At 39.9% G+C, this 18434-nt stretch overlaps 1 protein-coding gene across 1 annotated transcript; it reads left to right on the top strand.

Moving 5' to 3' along the window:
* Positions 1-5988: 5988 nt before the first annotated feature.
* Positions 5989-18079, top strand: TCF24 (transcription factor 24). The gene is made up of 2 exons (XM_069099521.1): positions 5989-6542; positions 17900-18079. The coding sequence occupies exons 1-2, from the start codon at positions 6153-6155 to the stop codon at positions 18011-18013; spliced, it is 504 nt and encodes a 167-aa protein (XP_068955622.1). The 5' UTR covers positions 5989-6152; the 3' UTR covers positions 18014-18079.
* Positions 18080-18434: the final 355 nt, after the last annotated feature.

The raw sequence follows: 18434 nt of genomic DNA, 5'->3' as shown, positions 1-18434 counted from the left end.
TATCAGCAATGTTATTCAAGAGGCTGAACTTTTCACATCAGGACTTTAGAAAAGGGGGGAACTCTGGATCTCCGAAAATCATTGGTTATTAATAATAATTTCCCTCACAGTCAACTGTCCCTCTGGGACCCAGGCTGCCAATGAAAGTGAGGGTTGAAAAAGGTAGTCCAGAAGGGGTTCTACACACAAATTAGAGTACTATCTCTGTTTTAGAATGGATTATGTTGCATAAACTTTTTCACAGTGGGAAGGGATGGAGGGGGCAAGGAGAAAAGAATAATGATCAGTTTCCCCCTCAATTAACAGGGAAAAAATGTGCATGGTATTTTAGGAAAACTGATATCCTCTTATTCTAAATAATGTCTTACACATAGGCCTCCCACGGTGTGATAGTAATGGCAATTAAAGATTCCCCTGTATTGGCTTGGTTTTTAAATTGATTGTGTTAAAACCCAGAGCTTGTTAATCCCACCTGTGGGATGGGCTTGTTGATGTGAAAAGAAAGTCCTGAACTGGGAGGAGCTGGTGACGTAGATTTAGAGAGACAAGAGAGAGGCGGAAGATCTTTTTGGAAGCAGCACCTCGTGGAGAGAGAGAGAGACTAAGAGAATTGCTGGTGGCTGCTTTGAATTGCCCTGGACTTTTGAGACCTGCCCCCTGAGCTGCCAAGGACTGAGGAGACATGGCTGTTTTGCTGGTACTTTGTCTGTCTGTTTTGATGTTGTTTTGCCAGATTTGTCCACTGGTGAAAGACAGTCCTTTTGTTGAAGAAGTCCTGGAACCTGGCTGTTCGCTAAGAAGCCCTGAGACTGTCCTGCAAACGGAGAGTGAATACTGTCCACTGGTGAAGGACAGTGCTGTTGTTGCAGGGGTCTGGAGACTGTCCTACAGACAGAATGAATACTGTCCACTGGTGAAGGACAGTGCTGTTGTTGCAGGGGTCTGGAGACTGTCCTGCAGACAGAATGAATACTGTCCACTGGTGAAGGACAGTGCTGTTGTTGCAGGGGTCTGGGAGCCTTTCTGTTGGTTCAGAAGCCCTGAAGAAGGATTTTCTTGTTGTATGTTTACAGAAATCCTGGGAGAGGGCTTTGCTAATGTGTTCAGGGGTTCTAGGACTGTTCTACAGACAGAGGATAAATTCATGAAGGGATTGGCAATGTATCTTATGGCCTTGCTAAGCCTTGTCTCCCCAGGAACTAAGATTGCTGAGAACTTGCCTCCTGTCAAGATGAAGAAAAGACCTCCATTTGGGTATTAAGTGCTGTGTTTAAACTTGATGTAACTCTGGAGTAGATTCAATTGTGATCCAGGGGTGGGGAACTTTTGAGCTTATGTTTGGAAACTAATCTCCATTTGAGAAGAGGGGCTTTGTGGTGGACTTAATTAAGGTATAGCCTAGGGGTGGAGAAGTATTTAGAACAGAGACTTTGTAATTGATTGAATGATTGGAAGGTCCTGGGGTGAGGTAGTACTTGGAGATTATTTAATCACACTTAGTAAATGCTGTATTTGGAATGATGTCATGTTTTGATCTTCTCTGTTCTGGGTTTGTTACTGAATAAAATGGAGAGCACCTATGCTGGTATTCTGAACCTTGGGAAGTTGCCTTTCTTTTGGCATTACATTACACACGGTAACTATTAAATGAGAAAACAATTAGTGGTTTTCAGACAGTTTACCTTGCAGACAGCTGAAAAATTATTGCTCTGGAGCTGAAAGTGTCCTTAGACGTCATTTAACCCTTCCCCTCATTTTATAGATGAGAAAACTGAGGTCCAAAAGGTTAAGAAATGTCCAAGGTCATGTTAGGTAGTAGATGGCAGAGCTAGGATTTGAACATTTTTCTCTGAATCCAAATCCAGAATCCTTTTCACTATACCAAGGGTCCTTAAGCATAGATATGAACCCAACTTTACTGTAAGATTTACTTACCAGTAGTTGCTTCTCGACTTTTTCTTTTACACATAATTATATTGTCTGATGGAGGTAATGACTTGGTTTATTTTTTCAGGAACTTAGACTCAACCACATCCAATAAGACCCTAAGTCTACCTTTGATTCACCAGATTTAGGAAAAGGGAGGGCAGATAAGGTCCCAGTGGGACTTTAGTCTAAGTGGAAAAGGGGAAGGAAGGAGGGATGAGGTGCTGTATATCCAATGGGGATTAATGTAAATATTTGAATGTTTGTGTGTGCGAATGTGTGTATATAAGCAGCTAGGTAGTGCAGTGTGTAGAGCCCTGGTCCCAGAGTGTGGGAGACTCCGCTTCTTTGAGTTCAGATCTGGCCTCAGACACTTACTAACTGTGTAACCTTGGCCAAGTCACTTACCCCTATTTGCCTCAGTTATTCATCTGTAAAATGAGCTGGAGAAGGAAATGGCAAACTACACCAATATCTTTGCCAAAAAAACCCAAAAGGGGTAAAGGAGAGTTAAACATGACTGAAACAACTCAACAACAAATGTGTGTATGTATGTTTGAATGTGTGTGTATATACACTTTACATATATACATACATATATATATATACTTTACATATATACATATATGTAATCTACAGAATAAAGATGGACAGTAGGGTAGACTTAGAGGTGTAGGCAGTTGATGAGATAGAGATTATTACAGGTCTCCTCCAGGAGGTGGTCTTTGAAATGGATATGAAAGGAAGACAGGGATTTTATGAGATCCAGGAACAAGGAAGGAAGATGGAGTCTGAGTGAAGAAGATAGGGTTAGTCCTTGTGCTTTGAAGAGAGTAGCTGTCAAAATACTGAAAAAATGGTGTAAGGATAGTTTCAAGCACACCATTACAAGAGAAAGGGACCAGTTTGTGACAAGCTTAAAATGGCGAATCAGAGAAGAGAGCAGGAGGTTTTTATTTTGTTTTTTAACAAGCAGGGCACTTTTGGTATTGTCCTGTGATTTCATCTGTATAGGGAATTCCATAATGAGAAAATTCTCTCTTTTGATTCCGGGTCAGAACCTTCTTGGAAACTTAGAGCTTTAGGGCTGCCTAGAGCACTGGGAGGTTGATTTGTCCAGGTTTTTATCTAGTATGTATCCGAGGCAAGTCTAGAATACAGATCTTTTATCTGGCTATCTACTACAGCACACTGCTTAGCAAGTTTTTTAAGCTACAAAGTCACAGTTCCATATATAACTTCCTTTTTCTGTTCTTTATATACTTTTATATAATGAGACGCCCATAGTTGTTGTGAAATACGTATGCAGGCATACACACATATATGTATATACATACACATATATATTTGTTTTTTAAAGAGGAACGGAGTCAGTAGTGTATATCTCCCTGCTGTAGCAAGAAACTAAGATCTATATGTTTAAGTCTCTATCCTCCGAGGGATTTTCAAGTGTCCTAAGAGTGAGAGTGTATCCCACTGGGGTGTCAAGAGTATTGGAAGTGGCTAAGGACCCTGGATACTGCTAAGCAGGCTCCCCTATAGCAAGTGTGGCTACAGAGTTCGGAAAAGAACCTGACTGGTGGTAGTGGATTGTGGTCGTCTCTTGTCACAACCATAGCTAGTGTCCCCTCCCCCCCGTCTTCGCTTAACTCCTGGAGGAAGGAGGAGGGAGATGTAGGCTGTCAGACTGCCGTGGGAGCCCCCAGTTCTCCCCCTTCCTCCCTCCTCCCACCCAACAGCAGTTTGATTAATGACTCTCCAGGCAGGAAAGGGGCGGCAACCCTGAGAAGGGGACCCTCAGGTAGTTAGTCGCGGATTTCCCAGTTCTCTGCAACTATAGGCGAATGGAGAGAGACCTCGTATTTACAAACAGACCAGACCTTCAGTGATTAATAAAAAGGCGCTTCGGGGACTAAACCCGAGGCTCTAGCAGAAAGAACTGCAATGTGAGGAGCCAGCCGACTGACCCGGCCCTCGGAGAGCACTCCCGACCTAGGACAGACAGGCAGAGCCCAAGCTGCGTCCTCTCTGCTCCCTTCTGGGGAAGCCGCGCACCGGACGGTTCCGAGAAGAAAGGTGAGCAGCAGGGCAAAGAACAGTCCGACAAGTTCGGAGGACCATCTTCTCTAGTGACCTTACCCCTACCCCCTCCCTCCTTTTTTTTTTTTTTTTTTTTTTTTTGTTCTACCGCCTCTCCTTGAACTGGCTGCAGAGCCCTGGGGCCAGGCCCGGAGGTGCGCTGCGGAAGGTGCGGTAGACTTAGCCGGGCTCCCCACCTACGACTGATGCTGGGGAATCTTCTCTGGTTCCCTCCTTTCCTACTGAGCCTTGCATGAGAATACTTTCTCGGAGGGATGATCTAAAAGTCTGAGAGCTACCCCCTAAACTTTCCTTGCCCTCCCCTTTGGCAGACAGGCGCGGGGTGTCGGGGAGATGGAATATAGGATCATAAACTCAGTTGGAAGGGACCTTTACGGACGAGGAAACTGAGGATCAGAGTAAGGTGCCCAGAATTACAAAAGTACTTACTTAAGCAAGTCTGCATTTAACAGCTCAGGTCCTCCGACTCTATTCTACAGTACCGGTTTCCGTGACTGGATAGGTTGGGATTTTTTTGTTTTGTTTTGTTTTGTTAAAATGCATTGATTTTGGCTTTTCCACGGAAAGCAAGGGGATGTGGGAGAGAGAGAGCAGGGACCTGAGGTGAGGCAAACTAGTTTTCAAATCAGATCTGTCTCTTGCTAGCTGTAAATGCGAACGCGAGGGAATTATTTTACATCTCTCAGAGTTTGCGCATCTATAATAAATGGGCATAATCAGAGGGACATATCAGGCAGAGGGTAAGAAAGAGTTTTGGAAACACTCCGATAAATTCGGAAGTACTTTTTTCAACTGGGTGGAATCGTTTGGTCGTAGGAGTGGGGAAATTTTGTTCTGTGAAGTTTGGAATCGAAGGGCAGTACTTGAGGACTTAGAGGGCTACTTGTGGCCTCGAGGTCGCAGGTTCCCCCACCCCTGAAAGGAGCTAAAGTAAATCAGCCAGCAGCTGTAGGAGGTAGGAAGGAGTGAACAGAATGAAATGAAAAGGTAGCTTCGAAAATGTTACTTAAGATTATAAAGTCCGATGGTACCTGCAGTGACCGGGCTACGTTCACTATCAGGGACGATTATTGATTATGTATGTGTCAGTGGCATGAGACTGAGTCAAATTAGGTGAGCATAGTAGCAGGCAGGGGACTCCGTAACTATGCCTCTAGTCAGTTCCTTTATGGCACGCCGTTATGGGAACAACTTCCATCCCTCCACTTAAAGCATGTAACCAAGTACAGCTATTCAGAACCTGGAGTTAGGTGTCCAGTAGTATTTTTTTTCCTCTGCGGGTACACCTCTGAGTTCCTTATCTCAGGTAAAGGAGAGGAAAAGTTCAATGACCGTTGCAGAGCCAATCTGCTGACCACTTTTACCCCGGGAGGGAGAGGAAAGCTTAAGACTCTTTAACCATTTCACCAGAAGTTTATCTCTTGGCAAAAGATCCGAAAAAACAATTCTCATTAAAATTGTCTAAATTTATCTTTTGAAAGCTTCGCTGCAACGTACACTATGAGCAAATTTAGTGACTTCTCCTGACCAAATGTTCATACTGATGATTTGTGCCCAACCTGTGGTAGAGCCTTCCTAGATCGTACTGGTTTGATGAGTCACAGATGGACTCACTATACACTGACCCCGACATCTTCATGTCATTTTGGTCCTCTTTGATTGGAAGGACAACAACCATTGGGAAAAGTACAACCTGAGATGTCGGGTGGTTTTCCAGTGCCTGGCTAGAATGACTTTGCAATTCGGCTTTTCTCTGGATGCCCCAGGCTTATTTAAGAGTTGTGTTTTTCGGGTACAAGGTGGGACCTGGGTTACCAGGAAATTGACAAATGCAGAAACTTCTGGCTAAGTCAGAAGCCAGAACTGTGCACGCCGGGAAGGGGCCTAGTATTAACTATTTAGCTAGTTCTCGAGAGGTCGGGGAATAGATGGGTGCCCATCTATGGAAGGAGATCTCCACTAGCCTGTCTCCCTTCCGGTCCAGCTGACACCTCAGCTCGTGCTCCCCTGGCTGCGGATAGGCAGAGAGGGTCACTGGCCCCAAGCGGAGCTCACTGCTGTTTCTGTTTGGTCGCAGGTTACAGTTTGCAGGTGGTTTAAGTGGCTCAGGGTCTGAGAAGACGCCCATGGCCTGCAGCAGCAGCGGTTCTGGAAGCAGCCAGTCCAACTCCAGCCCCGAGCCTGATCCGCCGCTCCCCACCCCGGCCACCGCCCGGGACATAGGCAGTTCTCCGGCCGCGCCCGGGCCGGGGCCCCGGGCAGGGAGCGGGAGGCCAGCGGCGGCGAACGCTGCCCGGGAGCGTAGCCGGGTGCAGACTTTGCGGCACGCCTTCCTGGAGCTTCAGAGGACCCTGCCCTCTGTGCCTCCAGACACCAAGCTCTCCAAGCTCGACGTGCTGCTGCTGGCCACCACCTATATCGCCCACCTCACCCGTAGCCTTCAGGACGAGGAGGACGCGCCCTCAGACCCACGGCTGGGCGCTCTGCGAGGCGACGGCTACTTGCATCCGGTCAAGGTAGGCTCCCGAAGCCCCAGGGTTCCATCCCAAGGCCTGGCAACCAGTCTCGTCCAAAGCAGCTTATGAGTTCATAGCTCCGTGCCCTGCGCTGGAGAAGATGCAAGTTTAGATAAGATATTCCTCTTAGATCTTGGTCTCAGTCTTGCAAGGGGGATGAAACATTTAACTGTAATCGATCATATTAGGGCTTTTGAAAGGAGGAAAAATTAAAGCATTAGGTTTGCCAGGCTTCTTTGATATATACTTTCTGTATTTTCAGAGCCTGGGGACCTCCCTCCTTCAGATCCTGGGTACCCTCCCCTCCTTTTGGTCACATGTAAACCTCTTTATGGGCAGCTCCTAGCTGTCCCCAAGCAAGGAACCTGCTGTGGCTGCTGTGGTACAGAATAGGTTGTTACATGGTTCGCTCTATGAAGTACTGTAATGAATTTGAGCATCTCGATGGGGGAAGGGCTCGAATACAGAGAGGCATCCGCTACATAGGAGCTGTGTGGTCTTAGGTCTCTGGGCTTCAGTTTCTTCCTCTGTAAAATTAGAGGGTTGGACTGGGTGCTCCCTAAGATCTGCTATTTGAACCTAAGTTTTTGTGTTCAAACACCTCCAGTTTCTTCAAAGATCTCTTCCCACTGCCCAGGAGGGACTCTCTATGCTGTCCTTTGTCTCACCACCCCTTCCTGTTCCGTCACTTAGTAGGGGTTTTGTTTGTTTTCGTTTTATTAAGGAAAGTGCACTTGGGCACTGCCTGCCTCGAAGAGATTGGTGTTGAAAGAGACTAATAACACATGTTTTTCAGCTATTCTTCCATTTTTGATTTCGATTTCTTTTTAGATGACATTGGTTTCTAATATACTAAGGCGGCTACCCGCAAGTGAATTTGTTAGAGGTTTCTAACCTCCGCTTTTGTTTTGTTTTTGTTTTTACGCATCACATTATTTGCATTATGGCATTTCCGGAGTGCTTTTGATGAGCATGTCCTCGAAGCTTTTAAATTTCCCATTAGTTACATGAAATACTGTTCGCAAAATCCTAGCTACCCGTGAAAATTCCCTTTATCTAGTGTAACACTTTAGAAACCAGAAAGCATACGATTCATTTAACATTTAGTATTTCAGGCGACCGACCCCTGTCACAAATTAGGAAAGTGGCAAGGACAGATAAAAACACCCCTGTGTGAAAAATTGTCAGTCATTTAAGGGTGAGGAGTTGAGACCTTATCAGGAAGGGCACAGTAACATTCCACAGATGTAGCATTTCCCTGTCTTTTTAAAAAAGTTTTGTCAATTGGAGGGAGCCCACATCCTACCTCATTAAAATATAGAAAAGGAAAACAAATTCCTTGTAGCAAATATAATTAAGCAAAAACAAATTCCATCATTGACTCTATACAAATACACACCTATGTCTCATTCTGCATGAAAAATATCACCCTCTGAGCAGGTTTCATCATCTAGAAAATGAAATCATAGATTGTCATTATATTGATTATAAATTTTACAGCTTTCAAAGTTTTTGTTTTGTTTGTGCAATGTTACACAAATTGTTCTCTTGTTTCTGCTCATTTCATTGTTCATCAGTTTATTAAAATCTTCAAAATTGTGTTTTTATAATATAGATATATATTATATTTATATATTTATAATAAGATTATAGTGTAAATCGATTGTTCTCAGAGTTTGATCCAGGGCCCCCCTAATTGTCCTCTCTCAAGGGGTCCCCTGAGGTAAAAAATATCATATTAATGGGAAGATGTTTTAATTTATAATAAAGTAAGTTTCACTAGATGTAGCCCACACAAACAAAAATTCTTTGGAATCCTCCATAATTTTTAAGAGTGTAAAGGGGTCTTGGGCCAAAAAGTTTAAGTACAGCTGATATAAATTGTTCTTAAGGTTCGAGTTATTTCGCCTTGCATCAATTCAGATAAGTCTTCCCATGTCTCTTTGAAATTATGTTTCCTTATTTCTTATAACAAAATAGCATTCCATAATATTCATATACCACAGATTATTCAGCCATTCTTCAACTGTCACACATCTTTCAAAGTATCATTTAAAGTAGGGACCTCCAGTCCTTCATCAGTCAACAATGCTGATGATGCTACAGTACCAGGAATGCTAAAGGACAAGACAGTCTACCCAAGATGCAGATGCTGCAGTGGCTATAAACAGAGAAGTCCTCCAGATGTTCCACCGTCTTTAAAAAAAAATACAAATTATCTGACTTTTTCTGATAAAACATTTTAGAAAAATTCATATACTGTCATTTTCATTTTTTCCCCCAAAAGCTCTATGGGTTAAAAAAAAGATATTTTCATAAAGTATGAAGCAGCAAGTATAGTAAAAGCTGAAAAAGTGGTTTACACCAGAACATTCGTATGCCTATCAAGTCAGGAGAAACTTGAGTGAATGACTTGGAAGAACTGTGATATTTATTTGTGACATCAGTGTAACACATGGGACCAGTCCCCACCCCCTTTTTTTTTTGCAGTTCTAAACTTTCTATAACACAATTATTCTATAGCACAATTGCATTCCTTTGTAAAGTGAGTCAAAATAATTCTCTAGTTACCATAATTACATATCCAAAAAAGGCCACAGCTTTTCAGTAAAATATTACCAACTCATTTTATTTAGACACTGAATCCTACTCTTTCTCCTATTGATATATATGTAAATATATATACATATGTATTAGAGCCTTTATATAGGTATTTGTCAAGAATATGTCTTCTTCATAGGTTTTCCAAAGTTTAATTTTTAAAATTTCACTTTTCCTCTTTCAAATTCTTTTTTTTTTTTAGTAAAACAGCTAAAGTAAATAGTTTAAAATATTCTGTAATTTTCAATTTGGTATTGGATTCAATGTGCAGAGGGAGAAGGGGACCAATAAATGATTCGTAATGAGATTTTAGAATCAGTGAACAGGAACTTGATCTTTCTCTGTGGTCAGTTTAACACCAAATCCACTGTCAGTGTCCAACCAGAAATAAGTAATAACTGAACTTTTAATAATCATTACATTATGCTACAGAGGAGAGCCACCAATAGGACCAGTGACCTCATAATATTGTAAGTTTTGACAAAGGGGCATTATACAAATGGAATGCAAGAGACTGATAAACTCAAGCCATTTTTGTTTTTAAGTATAGAAACCTGGGTTTGTTTAAAGGGAGAGGGAAAGGGAGCTCAGGCACAAGCATTCTATGAGAGTACAAATTTAAAAGTCATTAAGTTATTCATAATGGGATTATGATATTACATTGTACTGCTTCCATATACATTAAATCATTACTCAACCATATTATTATTAGATGTATTAAAGTGGCATTTACTGTATAGTCTAAAGCAAAGTTTATTTTAATATCAAGCATATTTAAATAATAATAAAAACTATCCATTAAGCATATCCCTGTGCACAATATAATTCACTGTAATAGCAAACATTTATCCAATGCTTTCCTCAGTACAATCCCGTGAGGTAGGAAGTAATGTGGTCTAAACTTGTGATTTCATTGCTGTGAAAACTTTCTTCCACTTGCAGAAATCTTCAACTCATCTGTAATACAAAATTTAAGAGAGATGTCTGGGATACTGAGAAGTGAAGTGATTTGCAATGGTTACACAGAATCAGAACCAGAAACTGCCTGTCCCAAAAATCTTAGTGCAGTTGTTAAACTCCAATATCTAAAAACTGCACTAAGATTTTTGGATAACCCTGTGTTATCTCCATTTTACAGATGAGAAAACTAAAGAAAGAAAACTTAAATGACTCCCAGAGTGACAAAGCTAGTGTCCGAGCTGGAAATCTAATTCATGTCTCAACTCCAGATTCTGTACTTTCCACTTTGTCACCTCCAAGCTGCCTCTCAAAAGATCTTTTTCTTATATACTTATGCATAGACTGACCATCTTCAACAATAAAATGTTAGGTCCTTGAGAGCAGAGATTGTCTCATTTTTTGTATTTTTATAGGCAATACATAGCACAATAGAAAAACTTAGCAAATCAATGCTTTTTTTGATGAAGTTGGTTGTCTCCTTGCCTTCATGCAATAATGATTTCACGTGCATGCACTACCCTTTGTTATTTTTGTTGCTGAGTCATTTAAGTCATGTCTGACTCTTCTTGATCCCTTTTGGGACTTTCTTGGCAAAGATACTAGAGCGGTTTGCCATTTCCTCCTCCAGTTCATCTTACTGCTAAGGAACTGAGGCAAACAGGATTAAATGACTTGCCCAGGGTCACACAGCTAGTGAGTGTCTGAGATCAGATTTGAACTGAGGTCTGGCATTCTACCCACTGCTCTACCTAGCTGCTTCATGCACTACCACATTACAATTTTAGAAAAAAAGGTTGTTTTCACTTTTGATCTATATGCCAAATAATTTTTGCAGCCCTGTACCATTAAGTCATTGATATCTAGCAGAATGGAGTTGTTTTTTTCTTCCCTAAATTCACTTGAATTATTTCATAAGAAAACTGCTGAGCAATAGTTATTTGTTATTAACAACACAGCAATTGATTTGAAGCAATAGCTTCATCCATTCAACAAATGTTTGTTGAGGCTTATTAGGTGTTTAAAGTGTGCTAGATCTTCCAGGAATAAAGAAATGAATATGTCTGTTTCCTCAAAGAGCTATTTTTCTATCTGGGAAGATGAGACAAATACCTCAACAGCTGTAATACAAAGAAGGGATCCAACCAAACACTATGGGGATTTTAAGCAGAAAAAAATTGATTAGATACATTTGAAATAAACTGCTATGAGTTTGAGTTTTAATATAGCCTTAAATACTTAGTTCAGGTCATTAGGTGGAATGTGTAAAGATTAGACATATTTTGCTTACCTGAATTTTCTGGTTTACTGAGGTCTCTTCTGTAAACCAAGATGGTAAGTCATTTTGTATCCCTAGTAAATAAGAACAGGGAGATGAAGATAAAATTTTTTTTTCTTGATTCTTGACAGTCTCATAAGCATCATTAGTCAACCATCGATTCAATTCAATGCACCTACTATGAGAATACCACTATGGGAGATAGCCTGCAACTGACAAAAACTAGAATTCTCATGGTAGAAATGCCCAAGATGTGATGTAGAAGGTATAGGCTATGACTAGAGGCATGTTCCTAGAGGTTAATTTTTCGGGCAAATTCAAGATATTAATTTATTGGAGTTTTTAACTAACCATTTGGCTCATCTAAAAGTGCAGGGTATAAACATTTCTAAATATTTAAACACTTAGGTTGAGTTCTGGATAATTATAGAAATAATTGTGGAAACTTCCTCTACTAATTCAGAGCAGCAACTACTCTGCATTTTATGGTCTGAGAAAGTAGCCTGGGGCATTGAGAGGTTAAAGGTCCAGAATCCCCAAACCACAGAGTTTGTGTCAAAAGAAGGTCTTAAACCTAGTTCCCCCTGATTCAGACTGGCCCTTGAAGCACTATCCCAGGCTGCCATTCAATTAGAGATCTGCTGTATTTCAAAAGAGTATATGTCTTTCCAGGAAAAATTCCTGTTGAGATTGTGCTCATTTCTTTCATTTACCTGTATATAAATTTTAAAATGTGTAACACCTTTTACTTACATTATATCATTTGAACTTCACAAAAACTCCTTGAGAAAGGTAATGCCAGTGTTATCTCCATCGTACATATGAGGTAACCAAGGCACCCAGAAGTTGTGATTTGTAGTTGTCAGTTGCAGCTAACAAAATGCCAGTTCAGGTGTTCTGACTCCAACTTCAGCTTTCTTTACATGATATCATATCCTTCTACTGCTTCTCAAAATGATGTTAAATAATCGTTTGAAGAATGAAATCAACTGGTTATTTTAGCATCATGTTGACAAAGACTAGCCAAAGTAGCCAATACATTTTCTTTGAAGTGTCTGATTTAGGGTTGGCTAGGTGGCCCATAAGAGTGCCGGCCTGGTGTCAGGAGGACCCAGGATCGGTTCAGGCCTCAGATACTTAACACCCACACAAAAATAACTGGCCATGTAACCTTGGGCAAGTTACTTAACCCCAACTGCTTAACAACAACAAAAAAAAGTCTGATTTAAAGTTCCCACATTTTGGGCTCATGATCAGTTCGATCAATTAGCTGAAACAAAAAACCAAAGATTTATTAAGCATTTGCTATATTAAACCAGTCATTTTGCTAAGCACTGGGGTTACAAAGAAAAGTGAAAACAATCCCAGACCTCAAAGGGCTCACATTTTAATTGGGGGAGACAATATGTAGATAACCAGATTTCGCTGTTCCTGTTCAGTTCTATCCCGCTCTTTGTGACCCTGTATGGGTTTTCTTGGCAAATATATTGAAGTGGTTTACCATTTCCTTCTCCAGATAATTTTACAGATGAGGAAACTGAGGCAAACAGGGTTAAGTGACTTTCTCAAGGTCACATAGTTAGTAAGTGTCTGAAGCCAGATTTGGACTCAGGAAAATGAGTCTTACTGACTCCAGGATCAGTACTTTATGTACTGTGTCACCTAGCGGCCCTTTAGATAACTCAGTCCATGATTTGTAAAGAAGAGACAGAAGGGAATCCCAGGAGGAAAGACTTTGGGGTAGGGGTGTTGAAGGGACAGGGGAAGGCCTTCTGCAGAAGGTGGGATCTGAACTGAACCTTGAAGGAAGCCAGAGAAAGCTAAGAGACAGAGGGAAAGAGGGAAGGTTTTCCAAGTATGATCAACAGCCAAGGCAAAAGTACTAAGACAGAAACTGGAGTGTCTTATACCAGGAAAGTAAGCAGGTAATTGCCACTATGGGCAAAGAAAAGTAAAAATATGACTGGAGAGGTATCAATGTTATGAAGAACTTTAAATGACAAATAGAAGATGTTATATTTTATCATTTTGGATTGGTTTTTTTTTTTTTTTGCTATGGTTTTCAATCAGTAAGCATTTACTCTATGCTATGTGAAGGGCAGCTGGGTTGTCCAGTGGACAGAATACTGGGCTTAGAATCAGGAAGTATCATCTTCCTGAGTTCAAATCCCACCACAGACAATAGTTGTGTGACCCTGGGCAGCTACTTAATCTTGTTTGCCTAGTTTTTCTCATCTATAAAATTGACTGGAGTTAAAAATGGCAAACCACTCCAGTACCCTTGCCAAGAAAACCCCAAATGTGGCTACAGAGAATTAGATACAACTGAAATGACTCAGCAGCAAGAACAAAAAGTGTTATATGAATTGTGCTAGAGCTGGAGGCAATGTTTGAAACAAAGTAGATATCCATCCATTGGGCAATGACGAAGCAGATGTGGGTATACACATTAATGAAGAATGAGAAAAACAATCAAACCTACTGTGTGCTAGGCATTGTCCTACCTATTGGGAATACTAAGGCAAAAATTAAAACAGCATCTGCCTTCAAAGAACTTACTTGTATGACTTTAATGAACTGACACAGAGGGAGGTAAATAAAACCAGGAAAACCAAAGGCACTATGAGTATAACAATGTCAATGAAAATAACAGTAAAACTAAAGTTCCTCCTGTTGCTGAGTCCCTCCTCTCTCTGAAAAAAAAAAAGAGTGAAAAAAATCCTCTAGTACAAGATTTCTCACCGCTTTTCTGTGTTACAGACCCCTTTGGCAGTTTGGTGAAACCTATGGATTCCTTTTCAGAAGAGTGTTTTTAAAAGCATGAAATAAAGTGTGTAGGATTGCAAATGAGATAAATTATATTGAAACAGTTATTAATTTTTTAAAAACCAACAAATTTATTCCCTATAATCCCTTCATGTTACAAATGAGGAAGCTGTGAAAAGACTTATCTGAACTGATACAAAATGAAGTTTGCAGAACCAGGACATTGTACAATGATCAACTGTGAATGACTTAGCTATTCTCAATGATCCGAGACGATTCCAAAGGGCTCACGATGAAAAATGCTATCCACCTCCAGACAAAGAACTGATGGAGTCTGAAAGCAGATCGAAGTATACTACTTATTACTTTTTCTGTGTATGTGGGTTGTTGTTTTATTTTAGAATTTTAAGTCTGTGTTTTCTTTCACAACATGACTAATATGGAAATATGTTCTGCATGACTACACACGTATAACCTATATTGAATTACCATCTTGGGGGGTGGGAGTGGGAGAGAGAGAGAGAATTTGGAACTCAAAATTTAAAAAGAAAGAACATTAAAAAGTTATTCTTTCATGTAATTGTTTAAAACAAAAGAGCATAAAAACAAATTAAAAGACTGAGGCTCAGAGAGAGATAGTTACTTTCCTGAAGTAAAGTGCCAGTGAGTGATAGAGGCCCCAAATCCAGGCCTCCTGATGCCTAGTTTAAGGCACTTATTAAGCATCTATGTCCAGTCTCTGTTGTGCTATGTTAGGCCTGTCCTTTTGTGTGTTCCTGTCCCTAGCTTAGAGCTTAGCACATCATAAGTATTATGCTTAAATATTTGGTAAATTGAATTGCCAAGTACTGGTGTCCTAGAGATAACCCCAGAGTGGGGTCCTTGGTGTAGATATAGATGTATGCTGTGGGACCATGAAATAACAGGACTGATTTTCATAAGACACATAATACTAATAATAGCTAGCATTTACATAGCACTTTAAAGTTTGCAAAACACTTTACATATGTTATATCATTTGACCCTCACAACAGCCCTGTGGGGTAGATGCTATAATTATCTTAATTTTTACTGATGAGGAAAAAGAATCTGATAGAGAGTGAGTGTCTTACTTTCCCAGGGTCACACAGCTAGCAAATATTTGAAACAGGAATCCTTCTGACTCTGTCCTCAGCATTCTATATGCTACCTCAAGCTGCTTCCTTAAAAGTCTAAAAATATTTTATCACCATACCTCCTACAGTCTGTTATAAAGACTGTAACTGGAAATGTGTACCATTTGCAACTACATATCAAAGTCATTTTCATGTTTTTGTATACGTTTTTACATTTTAGTAGAATCATGTTAAATCAGGGTGGCTAGGTGGCTTAGTGAATAGAGCACCAGCCCTGGAATCAGGAGGACCTGAGTTCAAATCCAGCCTCAGTCACTTGACACAATTACTAGCCCTGTGACTTTGGCCAAGTCACTTAACCCCAATTGCCCTCCAAAAAGCAAAAAAAAAATCATGCTAAATCGTGAAATCATGGGAATTAAGGATACCTTTATATGATGTAAACAACACAGTTCTGTGTCATAACTGGAGAAATAATAGTTGTATGAACTTTGTGGCATTAATTAATTAATGAGAACAGAAGTATCTTATTTCTGTTCAGAGTTCATTACTGTTACATATAGCATCCTATTTTTAGGTGACATATGAAAAAATAGCATAGATAGAAAACTCTCCAAAGATGATATTCATTAAGGATACTAAAGGCATAGAGTATTTCAAGTCCTATTACATTATGGGCAAAATATTTCTTCCGAGATGGTTCTTGTAATAAAAATAATTTGCAAAGCACTTTCAAGTTTGCAATTCATCTGAGTTTTACAATAGCTCTGTGAGGCAGGAGCTGCAGGTATTGTTCTCACTCTTGAATAGATGAGAAAACCAAGGCTCAGAGAATTTAAGTGACTTTCTAATAGTCACAGTCAGTGAGTGTTTGAAATAAAATTTAAATCCAGTTCTTTCTGATTCTAAATTTAGTCCTCTATTTGGTCATGCTGCCATCAGGGGCTGCCTCATAATACACAGGGGCCTTGTAGTATAAGTTTGTTTTATTTTTTAATTTCATTGTTAAATCTTTTTGGGATGGAGAGAGTTAAACTATGTGGTTTGAATAGATTTTTTTTTAAAGCAATTGGGGTTAAGTAACTTGCCCAAGGTTACACAGCCAGTTTTTTTGTGTGGGTATTAAGTATCTGAGGCCAGAACCGATCTAGGTCCTCCCGACTCTGGGGACTCACTTTGCCACTAGCCTCCCCTAGATTTTTAAAATAACATTAATTTTTAATTTCATTTATTATCTTTTATTTAATTATTTAATAGATTTAGTTTTAATATTTAATTTATTTTTAAATTTATTAAATTCATTTATTTATTTTATTGAATTAATTTAACATTAAAATAACATTAATAGAAACCGATACAGACATAGAAACAATTTACAAACAATATCCAAATAGTTTTGACATAGTTGGCTAAAAGATAGAAAAATCTGTGTAATTGGAAAGAAGAATATTTGTGGTTGAGTTGATAACCACTTGAGTAATTACTTTTTTCTATCAAGTAGTTAAGACATCTGGATGATTAAATTTTTCATTATAATGGTTTGACATTGTGTAGACATCATCATATATTGTTGTTTTTCTTAAAGAGTTGGTGGGGACGGATAGGTGGCGAAGTGAGTAGAGCACCAGCCCTGGAGTCAGGAGGACCTGAGTTCAAATGTGGCCTCAGAAACTTAAGACATACTAGCCATGTGACCTTGGGCAAGTCACCTAACCCCAACTGCCCTGCCCTCTCCAAAAAGCAAAAAAAAAAAAGTTGGTGGTGTTTTGTTGTTATTATTGTTGTTTGTTTTGAAATCAGATCCCTCTCTCTCACCTTGGCTGCAAGTATAACAGTCTCTTGTGGGCCAGACTTCATTGCTGATCAGCATGGAAGTTTTGACCTGCTCAGTTTCTGACCTGGTCTGGTTTGCCTCTCTTTAGGCAGACTGATGGTCCCCCTGTTCCTGGGGGACCACCATATTGGTGCCAGATTTAGTGTGACCACCTTTGTCCCTACCAAATTCAAGTAATCCACCAGCCTCAGATACTCCCAGTAGAAGGGATTACAGGCCTGGGCCATTCTCCCCCTCCTATTCCCACTCCCAGTTGTTTTTAAAGCAATGTCTAAACTGAAGTTTTAGACCAGATATAGGAATAGGGCCTGGACCTGTAATGTCATTGGCAAAGGGAATTCTCAGATAAAGAAAGTCCCCCTACCAATGAAGGTTAGCACTTTCTCTGCAATTTATAGTCTTTGAGAGTTGCCTAGAGCACTAAGGTGTTAAATGTATATGGAAAAGTAGCCAGTGTGAGGCAGAGGCAGGGTATAAACGGAGGTCTTCCTAGTAAGGCCAGTTCTTCGTCCAGGAAGCCATGCTACCATGCTGACCAATAGCAAATATAATGAGGTTAAAATGAAAACATCTCAGTTCACATCTATAGATACATTTGTATATAGTTTAGTGGGGAGGGGGGATAAATAGTGAGGGGGAGTTTAAAAAAATGATAAATATTTGTGGTGAGAAAGTTTCCCAAATGGGACATTTTTCTTTCTGGGCTATTGAATTGGTCTGTTTATTTCAGGAATCAATAAGCAAATTAAATATATAAGTGGTGACATTTTGAATCTCCTTTGAATATTCTTTTTTTTTTTTTTAGAAATGGCCCATGCGATCAAGATTATACATCGGTGCTACAGGCCAGTTTCTGAGTCATTCTATGCTAGAAGAAAAAGCCAATCCGGGAGATGCTTCAGCAGACTCACCACCTTAGTCTCCCTTCTGCTCTGTAAAGTAGCAAGAAACTTCTATTTATTAGAAAGATGTACTGAATACATATCTTGAGACAATAGCAATTACAATTTCTCAAAGTTTGTGAATGAAACTACATACTGGTGCTCCATTGTTTGTTTCCAAGCTAAGTAGATGTGAAATTCAATCGTTATTCTAATAAAATCCTCTATCTGGTGTTAACCACCATAGCCTAGTACGATACATAGCATTAACAAAGCAACTGAGATTCATATACAATGAAACATGTAAATCTTTGTATGTTTATATATGTTACACATACACACAATTTCCATGAACTGTACTGTATATGACAAGTGAGAATGTGGTGTGTTTACTCAGTAACAAGCTGTGTCCCTAGTTCACTGACCCTCTGATTTTTATGAAGAATAGATTATTGGCTG

The sequence above is a fragment of the Petaurus breviceps genome, unplaced genomic scaffold (genome assembly GCF_028583685.1).
Source record: "Petaurus breviceps papuanus isolate PSGF00001 unplaced genomic scaffold, PetGlider_PUasm1.0 38, whole genome shotgun sequence".
Classification (NCBI taxonomy): domain Eukaryota; kingdom Metazoa; phylum Chordata; class Mammalia; order Diprotodontia; family Petauridae; genus Petaurus; species Petaurus breviceps.
This window is presented reverse-complemented; position numbering and strand designations above follow the sequence as displayed.